The following is a 16,713-nucleotide window of genomic DNA, read 5'->3' on the forward strand; positions in this document are numbered from 1 at the left end:
TCTTTTCCACTGCATCTCTAATGGGAAGCTCTTCAAATTTTCTCAGGATGACCACTTTTAAAAAATTTTATCAGTTATGGGTATAAGAAAACCCTTTTATACTTAACTTTTGTCTAGTTTCAAGCATGTTCTTTGTTATTGTTTGAAATACAAATTCCTGTTGGCTTTGATGCAGAAAGGAATGCTTTAAATGATGTAATCAGGTCTGAGTTCAATTTTAATCTATTGAGAATTTTTGCAAATTATTGTAGTGTTGAAAAGATGTGATATCTACTAAAATGTCCTTTTCTGCCATGTGTTTGAGAATCTTAGGCAGCATTAAAACTTAGGAATACCGTACTTAAATCTTATAAGTCTTGGCTACAACTAACTTCTGAGATCTTTCACAATGCATATTTATTTCCATGTAGCATGAATAGTGGATTCATAAATGGTGAATATTTTCCCAGTGAAAATTCTTTTTAAGAAAATACACAGCAGAAATGTCCTTAAATGGATTGAACATATTTTAGCTCTTCAGGGAGATAAATATGGAGGAAAACCTTTCAAAAAACAATAAGACAAGCATTGAGAATAATTTTATTAAAAAAATAAAAGATATATCCAGGTGCTTATATACATGTTTGTGTGCATTTTAAACTTTTCATTACAGAACTCTTTGATCATATACAACAGTAGAGCAGATAATATGATCAATCTCATGTGTACCCATCACCGAGCTTCCATCAGTATTTTGTCAGGGGATATTATGATCACTGCCATGAAGATGACTCCTTAGATGGATGTCACCACCTTCTTTGCATATTGTTTCTTGGCAAAAGCCTATTTGAAAATGATAGAACTTGAATGGTATTTCAATTCCATAATATTTCCTTGAATTCAACACTATCTAGTTTTGATTACAGCAAAGATCAGCACAGGAACACCAGATCTATTAAGAATAAGTAAAAACCAATTTTTGTTTTCTTCAGGAGCTTGTTTGTTCTTCCTGCCTGGAGAAGAACCCCAGGCTTGACTATTGGACCTGAGTGGTCTTGTTGGAAGCAGTTATGATACAAACAGAAGTTTTCATTGAATTTTCCAACCAGCCCCTTGGTTCTAAGAAATGGAGTCATTTATCACATGGAGGTGGAAGTCCCTTTCTGGATTCTTGATGAATAGGAATATTGGTGAAATACCTGAGTTGCCTTAAGTGGTGTTTATATAGTCAGCAACTTCAGATGTCCATGCTCAGGTGTCGTCATCCGGCTTTCAGCAGGTTTTTAGCTGACCAGTTTGACTCTCAAATTATAGCATGCATCTAGAATCACCTGAGGATCTTGTAAAAAATGCATATTCTCTGCTCCTGCCTCCAAAGATTGATTCGTTAGATTTGGATTGTATTCTAGGAATCAGCATTTTAATAGTCATTCCATTAAAGGGATGTTCTGATTCTAATGTCAGGGAAGGAAGTCCTTAAGCTTTGGTTGGCTTCTTTCTTTTCATCCTAGTCTTAACAAGGTTAACGTTAATATGGCATCTCATAAAAAATTGCTTAAAATTTTCCATTCTTAATAACATGTTCAGTGGGCACTATAACCACACCCTGTACACTGATATGGCCTATAGACAGACTTATCCTAATACAGGTGCACCTTTGGTGTTTAGCAATCAATTCTGATGCTCACAGCCTGAGGACCACACCTTGAGGATACAGGTGCACAGGTAGTAAGTGATATGGTGACAAAGGGTTCAATATGGGAATGCCCTGGGAGTCCAGTGGTTAGGACTGTGCGCTTCCACTTCAGGGGGCATGGGTTCGATCCCTGGTCGGGGAACTAAGATCCCACAAGTAACATGGCACAGCCAAAAAACAAACAAACAAAACACAAATAAACAAAAAATTAAGCTAAAAAATAAAGCAAAAGAGCAAAAAAACCCCACAGAGGGTCCAATATATATTTCTCTTTGGTGCCCCCTGACTGCGTTAGCTTGAGCCTTTGGCCTCCCCTATTTGGTTATTGCTGGACCAACACTAAGTGCAGGAAGAGAGGCTCAGTTTTGATGAAGTCACCTGCTGCCTCCAGCTCTGTGTAGCGTTCCTCTGTAGGGAAGGGAAACATGGCGAGTGTGGACGGCAGGTGGTTCTTCACCTGGGGCTCTAAATCCAAAACTGAATGAAAACTTTGGTGTTTTGGATAGTGTTACGACTATGGAGTGTTTTGTCATTAGCTTCTCAAAGGAATCTGTGACCTTTCCCTCCCTACCTCCTTCCACTCCCCCACCCTGCATACATACACACAGCAAAGAACCATGTCCTGGAGCAGCCTATGTGAGCATCACCTGGCCTCTGGAAAGCAACTGTAGGGACTCCGCATTGCAAAACAGCCTCTCCTGTGTGGAATCAGAATTGCTTTCGCCATCTTGTAAAAACTGTGCAACCCACAGCTGGGCTGGATGGGCAGCTGTGGCCGACTGTATTGCTTAGCCAATATTCCATGTGTCCCCCTACATTTCCCAGTTTACCTTGTGGTTACATTAGTACGTGTGACTAATTCTGGCCAAAGGGCTGTGATGGGAAGTGATGTGTGTCACTTACAGCGGGAAGCAGTAAAGAGTCGATATGAGTTTCTTTTCTTGTGCTAAGGTGACTGTGGAAAACAAAAGTTCCAATGATGTCCCTACAAGTTGAAGGGCTGCCTTGAACTTTATGTGAGCAAAAAATAAATCTTAGGTTAGGCCACTCCTTTCAGGATTTATTCCTGTAGCGTAGCTTAATGTGTCAGCCTGGATAGTGCTGAACAGAATATTTGTGTATACATTTAGAGTTCTGAGAGTCAAGGTATGGGCGCTGTGTGGTCTAGTGCAAGACATTTAGTATCCTGAGATTTTTTTTCCCTCATCTGTAAATTAAAGGGCTTAAATTAAATGATCTTTAAGGGCCTTTTCAGTACTCACATTCCCAGATTTGGGATAGCAGCATTTAAATCCAGATTTCTAATTGAAGTATGAAAAGGAAACTAAGTCTGGCATTAAAGGTATCTCTGGAAAACTTATTATTTTTTAAATTAATTATTTAATTAATTTATTTATTTTTGGCTGCGTTGGGTCTTCATTGCTGCGCATGGGCTTTCTCTAGTTGCAGCGAGTGGGGGCTACTCTTCGTTGCTATGAGCGGGCTTCTCCTTGCGGTGGCTTCTCTGGTTGCAGAGCATGGGCTCCAGGCGCACGGGCTTCAGTAGTTGTGGCACGCAGATTCAGTAGTTGTGGCTCGTGGGCTGTAGAGTGCAGGCTCAGTAGTTGTGGCACACGGGCTTAGTTGCTCCATGGCATGTGGGATCTTCCCAGACCAGAACTCAAACCCGTGTCCCCTGCATTGGCAGGCGGATTCTTAACCACTGTGCCACCAGGGAAGTCCCGAAAACTTATTTTTTATTATGTACCTTTTGCTATTAAATGAGAAGTTACATAAGGAAAATGGCAATGAAGTTACATAGGGAAAATAACAGCTTTATTGAGATATAATTCACATACCGTATGTGTTTTAGTATATTTAGAGTTGTGCAACAATCACCATTATCTAGCTTCAGAACCTTGTCATTGCCGCAAAAAGAAACCCTGTATCACTACCAAACGTAAGGTAGATAGCTAGTGGGAAGCAGCCGCATAGCACAGGGAGATCAGCTCGGTGCTTTGTGACCGCCTGGAGGGGTGGGATAGGGAGGGTGGGAGGGAGACGCAAAAGGGAGGGGATATGGGAACATATGTATACATATAACTGATTAAATTTGTGATAAAGCAAAAAATAAAAATAAAAAAAAAAAAAAAAAAAAAAAAAAAAAAAAAAAAAAAAAAGAAACCCTGTATCTATTAGCAGTGATTCTCCATTCCACAAATCTACTTTCTGTTTCTATGGATCTGCCTGTTCTGGGTATTACATATCAGTGGGAGCATATAATATGTGGCTTCTTGTGTCTGGCTTCTTTCACACTTAGCACAATGTTTTCAAAGTTCATCCATGTTTTAGCATGTATCAGTACTTCATTCCTTTATATGTACATAATATATATATTTAATGTTCCATTGTATAGCTATACCACATTTTGTTTATTCATTCATCAGTTGATATACATTTGGGTTTCTATTTTTTGACTATTTTGAATAATTCTGCTGTGAATGTTGATGTATAGATTTTTGTGTGGATTTATATTTTTCATTTCTCTTGAATATATTCATTAGAGTGGAATTGCTGGGTCATGTGCTAACACTATACGTATTTTAAGGAGCTGCCAAACCGTTTCCCAAAGTGCTATACTATTTTACAATCCTACTATCAATGTATGAGGGTTCCAGTTTTTCCACATTCTCACCAACACTTGTTATTGTTTGTCTTTTCGATTGAAGTAATAATCTTTGATGAAGCAACTATATGCAAGCTAGTCAGTGAAGAGATATTAATGTATATTTTACCGTGTTAGGTTTTTCTTTAAGCATTTGTAATATCCATTGGCATTTTTATAAAAAATTTCACCATGAGCTTAGCACTAAAATAAAAAATTTAATGAATAATAATATAACTCCTCAACTTGTTTAGCTTTTACAAATGTTATTTTTTATTTTTTAAATAATGCATTCTAGAAGGGGAAAAAAAGGAGTGAATGTGATTCACCAAGTGTAATTGTTCTCTTAAAGCATAAATTTGTCTTTATAAATTATATACTTCTAAATTGGCAGATAGATTGTACCTTAAATATATAGGCTTGAGCCTTTAAAAATCACAATGAAATCCTGAAAGATTGTACATACTGGAATTGCTGAATTGTTATATTAAATATACCATGGGTTCAGTACTTAAAGGAATCTCTGTATCTTGTAAGATGGTCAGTAACCCTCTGATTATTTGTTTCATAGATTGATGTTTTTGTATATTATATTTTTAAAAAGAGGAGTACCCCATTATGTTGGGAACACAAGTGTTTCAAGTAGTGTTATATATAGTTGATCCTCAAGGTTCTCAGATCTTGTATTTGTAGATTAGTTTATGGCTAAAATTTATTTGCAACACAAAATCAATACTTGTAGAGCTCTTGTGGTCAGTTGTAGACATGTGCAGAGTGGCAAAAAATTTGAATTGCACAACATGCACACCCCCAGCTGGGGATGAACAGGGTGACGCTCTGCCTTCTTATTTCAGCTCTCAGACTATAAACAAGTATTCCTTTCATAGTCTATTTAGTGCCACATTTTTTGCATTTTTATACTTTTTGTTGGCAGTTTCACTGTTTAAAATGGCCCCTAAGTGTATTGCTGAAGTGCTCTCTAGTGTTCCTAAGCCCAAGAAGGCCGTGATGTACCTAACAGAGAAAAGACGTGTTAGATGAGTGTCATTCAGGCATGAGTTATAGTGCCATTACCTGTGAGTTCAGTGTTAATGAATCAACAGTAACTAAGGTGTTTTTAAGCAGAAACACACATAAAACAAGGTTATATATTGATTGGTAGGTGAAAATGTTTTGACTAGAGGCCCACAGAATCTAGGAGTACTGATTCAGTATTTGCTAATTCAGTGTACATGGCAACTTTTTATAACTGCCTGTAAATAATGAGAATCAACTATACATGATGAATTGCTTTTCTCTTGTTGCTTTCAAGATTCTTGCTTTGGCTTTAGGCAATTTGATTATAATATGCCTAGGTTGATTTTTTTGAGTTTATCCTACTTGGAGTTTGTTGAGCTTCATAGATGTGTAGATTCATGTGCTTTTTATCAAATTTGAGAAATTTGGGGCCTTTATTTCTTCAAATATTTTTTTTCTGTGCCTTTCTCCCTCTCCTCTTCTGAGAATCCCATTATATGATGCTGGTATGCTTGATGGTGTCCCACGGGTCTCTGAGACTCTTTCCCTTTTTCTTCCTGTTCCCCAGACTGGATAATCTCAACTGGTTAATCTTCAGTTTCACTGATTCCTGTTCAAATCTGCTGTTGAGCCTTTAGTTAATTTTTTTTATGTTAGTTGTATTTTTCAACTCCAGAATTTCTATTTGGTTCTGTTTTAAAAATATTTCTCTCTTTTAGTAGTATTCTGGATTTGCTGAGACATCATTCTCATATGTTCCTTTAGTTCTTTTTTTTTTTTCTGTTTAATGATTTTACTTTTTAAAAAAAATAGAAGTATAGTTGACTTCCTTTTGTTCTTTAGATATGGTTTCCTTTAGTTCTTTGAACATACTGAAAATAGCTGATTTTAGTCTCTGTCTAGTAAGTCCAACATCTGGGCTTCCTCATCATTTGTTTCTCTTGTTTGTTTATTTGTTTACTTTCCTGTGTGAGGGCCATACTTTCTTGTTTCTTTGCATGTCTTGTTAAGTTTTAAATGAAAACTGAACATTTTTTATGATATAATGTGGCAACTGGAAATCAGATTCTCTTCCCTCTCCAAGTGAGTTCCAAGTCAGATCAAATAGAGATCCTTGCAAGTGGGATCTTCCAGGGTACCTGCAGATAAGTCAGACAATGATAATTTTCTAGGAATGAAACTCTGAAGGAGCTCTAGCCTAGTTCTGCTCCCTCCAGTTCTGCTGCCTGCCTTCTGGTTTTCACTGCAAATGCAGCTGTTATTTTTCAAGGTTACCATAGAGTTAGAGAGCAGGGAATGGAACTAGATCAAGTTAAAATGCTACAAAGCTGACTATAGTAGTCCCCCGCTTATCCACAGTTTCGCTTTCAGCCGTTTTAGTTACCTGCAGTTAAGTGCAGCCTGAAAACATTAAGTGGAAAATTCCCGAAATAAGTTTTAAATTGCACACCATTCCGAGTTGCATGATAAAATATCATGCTGTCCCATTCCATCCTGCCTGGAACATGTATCATCCCTTTGTCCAGTGTATCCACGCTGTATATGCTGCCTGAGGTTTCAGGCATCCACTGGGGGTCTTGGAACATATCCCCCATGGATGGGGGTACTACTGTATTCTTACTGAGATTCAGCTGTTTTTCTTGAATAAATGCTCCCCAGTTTGCTTCAGTCCTGTTAATTTCTAGAGTCTTTAAAAAGTTGATTCTGAGTCATGTACCACAATGTTCATTGCAGCACTATTTACAATAGCCAGGACATGGAAGCAACCTAAGTGTCCATTGACAGATGAATGGATAAAGAAGGTGTGGCACATGTATACAATGGAATATTACTCAGCCATAAAAAGAAATGAAATTGAGTTATTTGTAGTGAGGTGGATGGACCTAGAGTCTGTCCTACAGAGTGAAGTAAGTCAGAAAGAGAAAAATACTGTATGCTAACACGTATATATGGAATCTAAAAAAAAAAAAAGGTCATGAAGAATCTAGTGGCAGGATGAGAATAAAGACGCAGACCTACTAGAGAATGGACTTGAGGACACGGGGAGGGGGAAGGGTAAGCTGGGACAAAGTGAGAGAGTGGCATGGACATATATACACTACCAAATGTAAAATCGATAGCTAGTGGGAAGCAGCCGCATAGCACAGGGATATCAGCTCGGTGCTTTGTGACCACCTAGAGGGCTGGGATAGGGAGGGTGGGAGGGAGGGAGACACAAGAGGGAAGAGATATGGGGATATATGTATATGTATATCTGATTCAGTCTGTTATAAAGCAGAAACTAACACACCATTGTAAAGCAATTATACTCCAATAAAGATGTTAAAAAGAAAAGTTGATGGGCTTCCCTGGTGGCGCAGTGGTTGAGAGTCCACCTGCCGATGCAGGGGACATGGGTTCGTGCCCCGGTCCAGGAAGATCCCACATGCCGCGGAGCGGCTGGGCCCATGAGCCATGGCTGCTGAGCCTGTGCGTCCGGAGCCTGTGCTCCGCAACGGGAGAGGCCACAACAGTGAGAGGCCCGCGTACCGTAAAAAAAAAAAAAAAAAAAAAAAGTTGATTCTGACCAATTTGGCCAGTTTTCTCACTGTTTTTATGGAGGAGAGAATTTTTGGAGGTTCTTACTCTGCCATTTTTTATGACATTACTTCCCTCCCCTTTCTTTTTAGGTCTTTATTTTCATGAATCTGCTGCTTTCTTCTTAGTACTGAAATTATAGTTTGGATTAGATCTGAATCTTAAAGTTTGCCAAGGCTCTTCATCTAGAACTTTTTATTATACCCCAGTTAGTCATGTAAGCATGTACATTTCAGAGTAGTGCGGTGCACATATTCTTGGCCCCGCTGGCTTATTGTAAAGGAGGAAGGAGATTTGATTGAAACCAGCCATTTGGTAGTCTCTGCGGTACTGCCTTCTGGGTTTCCCCTCCCTCATGCTGTTCCACTTGGAATGAAACTTTCCTTACCCAAGCTTCCCTCCTTTTTGTTCTAGTTAATCCTTTGTTTCTTCCTTAAACTTTCACTGAAGAATAACACATAGGAAAGTACACAAATTATAGTAACTATGCTTGATTTTATTATCTCCAGGTAAATACCCAGATAATCACCACCCTGGTTAGTGGGTAGCCACCCACAGAGTTGACCATCTACCCCGTAAATCATTTTTCAGATGTAGCAGATGTTCGTCTATTCTAAATAGACATTTCTGGAGGCCAGTAGTATATATTTTTCCCTATTTCTCTCCTTTTTAATTGATATATAATTCTCATACCATAAAATTCACCATTTTAAAGTGTGAAATTCAGTGAGTCTTAGTACATTAACAAAATTGTGCGACCATCACCACCATGTAATTCTAGAATGTCTTCATCACCTCAAAAAGAAACTCTGTATTAATTAATAGTCACTCCCCATTCCCTTCCTTTCCTCAACTCCTGGCAACAACCGATCTACTTTTATCTGTCTCTACGATTTGCTTTATCTGGATGTTTCATATCAATGGAATCTCACAGTATATGACCTTCTGTTTCTGGCTTCTTTCTCTTACCATAATGTCTTCAAGGTTCAGCCACACTGTAGCATTTATCAATCAATACTTCATTCTTTTTTCTTTTTTTTTTTTAAATAAATTTATTTGTTTATTTATTTTTGGCTGCATTGGGTATTTGTTGCTGTGCGTGGGCTTTGTCTAGTTGCGGCAAGCAGGAGCCACTCTTCGTTGTGGTGCATGGGCCTCTCATTGCGGTGGCCTCTCCCATTGCAGAGCACGGGCTCTAGGTGCGTGGGCTTCAGTAGTTGTGGCACACGGGCTTAGTTGCTCTGCGGCATGTGGGATCCTCCTGGACTAGGGCTCGAACCCGTGTCCCCTGCATTGGCAGGTGGATTCTTAACCACTGTGCCACCAGGGAAGTCCCACTTCATTCTTTTTTATGGCTGAATAATGTGCCGTTGTATGGCTATACCACATTTTGTTTATTCATTCAGCAGTTGATAGACTTGGGTTGTTCCACTTTGGGGCTATTATGAATAATGATGCTATGGACATTCATGTGCAAGTTTTTATATAAATATGTTTTCAGTTTTTTTGGGTATATGCTTAAGAGTGGAATTGCTTGGTCTTAATGGCAACTCCCTGTTTAACATTTTTTGGAACTGCCAAAGTGCTTTTCACAGTAGAAGCATCATTTCACGTTCTCACCAGCAATTTATGAGAGTTCCAGTTTCTCCACATTCTCACCCACACTTATTTTCTGTTTTGTTTTTTGTTTTTACTGTAGCCATGCCAGCATGTATGAAGTAGTATCTTACTGTGGTTTATTTGTGTTTCCCTAGTGACTATCCATGTTGAGCATCCTTTCATTTGCTTATTGGCCAGTTGTATATCTTTCAAAAAATGTCTTTTAGTATCATTTGCCCACCTTTTAATAGGTTATTTGTCATTTTATTGTTGAATTTTAAGAGTTCTTTTTGTATTCTGGATACTAGACCCTTAACGAGATATATGATTTTCCAGTATTTTTGCCCATACTGTGGGTTTTCTTTTCACCTTTATAGTGACCTTTGATGCACCAACATTTTTAGTTTTGATGAAGTCCAGTTTATCTATTTTTTCTTTTGTTGTTTGTGCTTTAAGATGTCATATCCAGCTCCCCCTCCCCTCCCCCTCCCCCTCCCCCTCCCCCTCCCCCCTCCTCCCTCCCTCCTCCCTCCTCCCTCCTCCCTCCTCCCCTAGCACAGGGCCCGGGCGGCCGGGGCATTCTGCAGCCAGCAAGCCGGGCACACAGCTGCCCACTTGCGCTGTGCCTGCTGCAGCCAAACCCGGCCCGACAGGAGCCGAGCAGAGAGCAGGGATCATCACGAGCCCTGGCCAGAGTGAGTGCGTGCGGCCACCGCAGAGTTGGCACCTGGAGGACATGGAGGAAAGGCCAGCAGAGACCAACACCAGTGTGGATGACTTGGCTCCCCCCTCGGTGTCCCAGCTGGCCGAACGATTCAGGGAGCAGGCAGCCGCTGCAAAGGAGACACCAGCCAGTAAACCAACAAGAAGGAAACTTCCCTGCTCCCTCTCTCTGTTCCTCCCCAGGGTAGAACTGAGCCAGCAAACCCCCCTCCTAAAGTCAAAGTGAAGAGCTCGCCTCTGACCAAGAAGCTCCAGGCCAGTCTAGCCTTTGATCCAGCGACCCTGCTGCCTGGGGTCTCACCCAAGAGTCCCCGACTCAAGGCCATGGTATCAGCATTTCACAGCCAGCTTTCTACCCCCAGCAGCCCTGGCGTGTGGTCTCGGGCCAGCAAGCCAGAGGAGGTGCCCATCAGCTTTGACCAGCCTCCTGAAGGCAGTCATCTGCCCTCTTACGGTAAGGTGCAGACGAGGGGCTCCATAAAAAGGTGTCCTCCCTCCAGGCTATTCAGAAGGTCCCAGTCAGATTGTGGGGACCTGGGGGAGCTCAGGGCCGTGGAGTCCTCCCAGGAGAATGGTGCCAAGGAAGAGAATGGGGACGAGGTGTTCCCAGCCAAGAGCAAGACTCCAGGATCCTCTCCTCTGAGGAGGACGCCCAGCAGGACAGAGAAGCAAGAGGAGAAGGGAAGGGCCTCGGGGGTAGCCCAGCAGCACGAAACGGCCATGGAGAACTCTGAGGAGGGGGCCAGCCAGCGTCCAGCCCGAGCCTCCAGCCCAGAGGCAGAGGACGGGTGTGGGAGCCCCACGGAGGAGAAACCGGCTGAAGAGCAGACGGAAGAGCCTACAGAGGTGAAGGAGAGGGTGGCCAGTGAAGAGGAGGAGCCTGGACAGAGGAGCCAAGACACAGAGGGGCTGGAGGAGGGAGCTGTGGGGGAGATCCCCCAAAGCCCATCCTGGAGGAGGGGAGGGCGACCACAGTCCTGAGCAGGGGACCGGCAAGGAAAAGCAAGATGGAGGGGGCCGTCCTCGAGCCAGGCTGTGACCCTGGCACTGGCCATGCCCAGCCGGACACTAGGAGTGAGGTCCCCAAGACAGAGGATAACGCCCCTGTCCAGGACACTAAAAGGTGAAGAAGATCTCATTGTGCCTAGTGATAAAGCTGCTGGAGCTGTGTCCTTGAAGTAGCAGCAATGATCGTAGTGGCAGCAAAGGAAGCCATCTCAGGAGCAGGATGGCGTGAGGGTCTGGAGTCAGCCTGAGGACACAGGGTGCAATTTCCCGACCTCTGCACCATCAGAGACAGAGATTGGATCTGAGGGCCAAGACTTTTATCAACTTGAGTTTGTGTCACCTGATGGACTTGGTTTAAAAAAAAAAAAAAGAAACTTATTTAAAACAATTTACTGTGGTGACAACTCCCTAGGGATACTGGTCAAACTGTGGGGCCCAGATACTGTCCACACCCACCTAACCCTATAGCTGACCTCAGAACTGGACTGGGATTTACCTAATCAGATTGTGTTTGTGTAAGGTGATAGCCTTTTTATTGTTCTTAAGTTTTCATGGTTCTCAAATGTAAGTAAAAACTCATTTCAGGTAGCTAGAAACAAAGTAGTATCACTGGAAATATAAATCCTGTAAGTTACAGAAGACCTTAAATTGTATAGAGACCCTGAGACAACCTTTCAGCTTGGTCAAAATTTGACTGGCCAACCAATTTTGAAAACACTAGGCGAGAAGAGATAATTATTGAAACCTTAAAAAATATGTGTCTGTTCCAACAAAAACAAACAAAAAAAAGAGATATCATGTCCAAGAAACCATTACCTAATCTAAGATCACAAAGATTTACACCTGTATTTTCTTTCTTTTTTATTAAAGTTTATTTATTTTATTTATTTATTTTTGGCTGTGTTGGGTCTTTGTTGCTGTGCGCTGGCTTTCTCTAGTTGCGGCGAGCAGGGGCTGCTCTTCATTGCCATGTGTGTGCTTCTCATTGCAGTGGCTTCTCTTGTTGTGGAGCACAGGCTCTAGTTGCGTGGGCTTCAGTAGTTGTGGCACAAGGTCTCAGTAGTTGTGGCTCACGAGTCTAGAACGCACGCTCAGTAGTTGTGGCACATGGGCTTAGTTGCTCCATGGCATGTGGGATCTTCCGAGACCAGGGCTCGAACCTGTGTTCCCTGAAATGGCAGGTGGATTCTTAACCACTGCGCCACCAGGGAAGTCCCTGTATTTTCTTATAAAAGCTTTATAGTTTTAGCTCTTACATTGAGGCCTTTGATCCATTTTGAGTTAATTTTTGTTTATGATATAAGATACAGGTTCATATTCTTTTTTTTTTTTTTTTTTTTTGCATGTGGATATCTAGTTGTCCCATCACCATTTATTGAAAAGACTATTCTCTCCCAACTGAATGGTTTTGGCACCCTTGTCTAAAATCAGTTGACAATAGAGGCATGGGTTTATTCTAAACTCTCAACTGCATTCCACTGATACATATGTGTCATTTCTTATGCCAGTGCTCTGCTGTCTTTATTACTATAGCTTTACAGTACGTTTTCAAATTAGGAAGTGTGAGTCCTCCAACATATTTTTTTCAATATTCGTTTGGTCGTCTTGGGTCCCTTGCATTTCCATATGCATTTTAGGATCAGCTTGCCTATTTCCGTAAAAAAGGTAGTTCAAGTTTTGCTAGAGATTGCATTGAATTTGTAGATGAATTTGATGAAGTAGTATTACAAGTTTCATTTACATAAACTTTGGAAGCATGTAAAGCAGAAAAAAGTTTAATGTTTATGGTGAGTTTTAAAAAATTAGTAAGTAGGGGGCTTCCCTGGTGGCGCAGTGGATGAGAGTCCGCCTGCCGTTGCAGGGGACACAGGTTCGTGCCCCTGTCCAGGAAGATCCCACATGCCGCGGAACAGCTGGGCCCGTAAGCCGTGGCCGCTGAGCCTGTGCGTCCGGAGCGGGAGAGGCCACAATAGTGAGAGGCCCGCGTACCACAAAAAAAAAAAAATTAGTAAGTATATGGGTCTTACTTGACCTTCTAGGATCATCTGGCAGAGGAATGAGGGTGAACTCTCAGAGCCAGGGGCACCAGTGTACAACACAGAACAAAGAAACGTTCTCCTCAGGGTTGCTCAAGACACTCACTGTGGCCAATTCAAGGTGATGAGCAGCCTTCCGTCCTTCAGCACCCCTGCTGAGTGCTTCTTTTGTACATCGGAATTTGTACAGCCACATTGATAACAATGGAGCACTTGGCTAGGAATAGATATGATTGCCTTATTGTAATGAATCTGAAAAATGAACGTTTGGGAACAGATTTCTTACATATAGTTGTTTGATATCTTGTTTCTTGAAAAGCTTATGAGAGTTTTTAAGAATCAAGATTCTCTTGAACACAGCTACAAATGGTGGCTGGTTTAGTTGGATTTATATGCTAGCTGGGTTAGGATTGCTATACTTTTAGAATATGTGTTTGTATCCATAGCACTTTCCTCATCTCTTGCTCTTATAACCTGACTGCCTTCCTGTGTTCCTAATGCAGTTGTAGAACTGTAAAGGAGGCATGGTATTTGGCCATGATGAGTGATAACATATGACTTATATTTATTTTTATCTATCAAAAAAGGAAAATGGAAAGAAAGCCTAGTTATCAATAAGTAGACCAAACTATATACAGACATCATGTATATTGAAGTTTAATATAGACTACATGTATCGTTCAGTAAAACATATTCGAACTGTTGTTATGTTTGGAAGAATAGATAATTCAGGCAAGTGTAAACGTAGTTGTAGCTGTGTAGGAAGAATCACATTACTCTACTATTGTAGGTTCAGAAACTGCAACCAGAGGTGTTCAGACCTTGCTCTTTGGACCTATCCAGAGCCAGGGGTTCTATAGAAGCTTCCCCAGGGTGTAAGAAGCTGCACACCCTCCGAGGCTTCCTTTCGAACATCTGGAGGGAAAGTTGGTACCTGGGTGAGGATGAGAAGCATCCTGTCTACAAACCTGCCAGCCACTTAACCTCTCCAGGCTCTGTCTTTCTGTATGCTGCACTTCAGCCCAGCTGGGTATCCTGAACAGTCTTTAAGCCATCCTGCTTCAGGGCCTTTGCTGTGGTGGTCCTTTCATCTGGTGAGCCCCAGCCATCCCTTTTGTGCTTATCAAAACCCATCCTAGGGCTTCCCTGGTGGCGCAGTGGTTGAGAGTCCGCCTGCCGATGCAGGGGACACGGGTTCGTGCCCTGGTCTGGGAAGATCCCACATGCTGCGGAGCGGCTGGGCCCGTGAGCCATGGCTGCTGAGCCTGTGCATCCGGGGCCTGTGCTCCGCAATGGGAGAGGCCACAGCAGTGAGAGGCCCGCGTACTGCAAAAAAAAAACAAACCCATCCTACAATCAAGGCCTACCTCCGAGTAACATTTTCTTCATAACAACCTTCCTGATTTCTCTGTCTTTGCTCATTGCTCCATTTCCAAATCCCCCTTAAGGTTTTGTAAGTGCTCTCCTGTCAACAGCCCTCACCTAATCTGTGTACTCTTCTAATCCTCTTGTGGATATGTGAGCTCTTTGAGGAGGAAACACAAACATGAGTCCAGGCCCTGCTTGATGTGTCACTTGTCAGCCTGAGTTTTGGAGTGGTTAGTGGGGAATCAAACTTTTTGTTACATTATTTTTGTACTACAACTTGAGGAATTTTCCAACAGTCATCATATCATAGTTCCACTCTCACTATTGTACCTGCTTTTATAAGGTTTTTGTATAGTTTCTTATTCATTTGGAGCCCACCTTTGTGGATAATAGCATTTCAGGAGTTAATGTTCCAGAATTACTCACTGTCTTGTAACTTTCCTAACTCTATCTTATTTTTCCCCCTTACAGGAAATGACTTAGAAGCCTTACAAATACATCTGTGCATTCTTGCTTCAGACTTTACAATTGAGGGCCAACCCAGTCTGGGAGCACCTCTTATTAATGTTATACGGAAACTGCTACCTCAGCAAACAAAAGAAAAGAAGGAGAGGACTTATAATAAATGCCATTAAAAAAAAACTTGTTTTCAGAAAATATTAAAGGAAATTTTTCGCATTGAGAAGACATTTTACAGGTAAATGGATTTGGCAGGCAGGCTCTGTCAAAATTCTGCAGAGATTTGATCTTCCTTACTGAGGACTTAGTGTGAAGTAATTCTGTACTGCTTTTTAAATTGCTGTTGATCAGCTTGTGGGTTTTTGGGTTCTAACTTTTCTGGTATATTGAAGATACATTATATTACATTTTTTAAAGTTAAGTTATTTTTCTGCCATTGTAAATACAAGTATCAAAATATTCTTGCATAGCAATTCTAGGTAAACATTTTTCTCAGCAAACATATCTTTTTATTAAGAGAGTAGAATGCTAACATTTCTTATATAGCATTTTGGACACACTTTTATTTTTTGTCAGAGGTCCTGCCTACACTGAAAATATTAATTATATAAACCTATTGTCCTTTTCACAACTACATTGGATCACATGGTCACCTGCCTCATGGAAATGCCTTTTTTAAAACTTAGATTTGCAGAACTCCACTATTTTTATACCTAGCTACAGTTTTAGGGGGGAAAAAAAGGAATCAGGACCCTGACCCTCTCACGGTCACTGGGACAGTTCCCCTTCCCGCATGTATTGCTGCAGTGCCCAGGACAGTAAAATGGACTACAAGCGGCGCTTCCTGCTTGGCGGGTCCAAGCAGAAGGTGCAGCAGCACCAGCAGTACCCAATGCCTGAGCTCGGCCGAGCACTGAGTGCTCCCTTGGCATCTACAGCCACCACCGCCCCCCTGGGCAGTCTGACTGCTGCAGGCAGCTGCCACCATGCCATGCCCCACTCCACTCCCATTGCTGACATCCAGCAGGGCATCTCCAAATACCTGGATGCCCTCAACGTCTTCTGCCGTGCCAGTACTTTCCTCACAGATCTCTTCAGCACTGTGTTCAGGAACTCTCACTATTCCAAGGCAGCCATGCAACTCAAAGATGTGCAGGAGCACGTCATGGAAGCAGCCAGTCGGCTGACTTCAGCCATAAAGCCTGAGATCGCCAAGATGCTGATGGAACTTAGTGCCGGGGCTGCAAACTTTACAGATCAGAAGGAATTCAGTCTCCAGGACATTGAGGTAGAGTATCTTCTGTGTCATACTTGGGTAGGAAAATGTATTCCAGAGGTAAGTGAGAATGTTTGTCTTAGTTTTTTCTCAAATCACTGAAATGATGGTCTTTGTCCTTTTTCCACTGATACCCTGTCCTTGTAAAAAATTTTTGCATGCCAGGTTCTGAATTGCTTTCATTTCAAATTAAGTAGGATAGAAGATTATTAAACAAATCAGCCTATGTTTTATGTTCTTTAAATTTTCAAGTTGGAACTTAACCTGCAAATAACATACTGTTAAAAGTACATAGTAGGGACTGAGAATTCTAAATATGATTATGAAGATT

The 16,713-nt window shown here is 41.6% G+C and overlaps 1 protein-coding gene and 1 pseudogene across 2 annotated transcripts in view; both read left to right on the forward strand.

The window, feature by feature from the left end:
• Positions 1-10,248: 10,248 nt before the first annotated feature.
• Positions 10,249-11,573, forward strand: LOC307066253 (capZ-interacting protein-like; annotated as a pseudogene). The gene has a single exon. The product of its transcript is annotated as a capZ-interacting protein-like (transcript).
• A 4,326-nt stretch (positions 11,574-15,899) lies between these two features.
• Positions 15,900-16,713, forward strand: part of GARRE1 (granule associated Rac and RHOG effector 1) — a gene marked incomplete at both ends in the record, with an annotated part of 45,663 nt that continues 44,849 nt past the window's right edge. Inside the window, one exon of the mRNA XM_079724411.1 lies at positions 15,900-16,394. Within this exon, the coding sequence (XP_079580537.1) occupies positions 15,900-16,394 (495 nt within the window). The remainder of the gene's footprint in view (positions 16,395-16,713) is intronic.

This window comes from Hyperoodon ampullatus (assembly GCF_949752795.1).
Source record: "Hyperoodon ampullatus genome assembly, chromosome: 18".
Taxonomy (NCBI): domain Eukaryota; kingdom Metazoa; phylum Chordata; class Mammalia; order Artiodactyla; family Ziphiidae; genus Hyperoodon; species Hyperoodon ampullatus.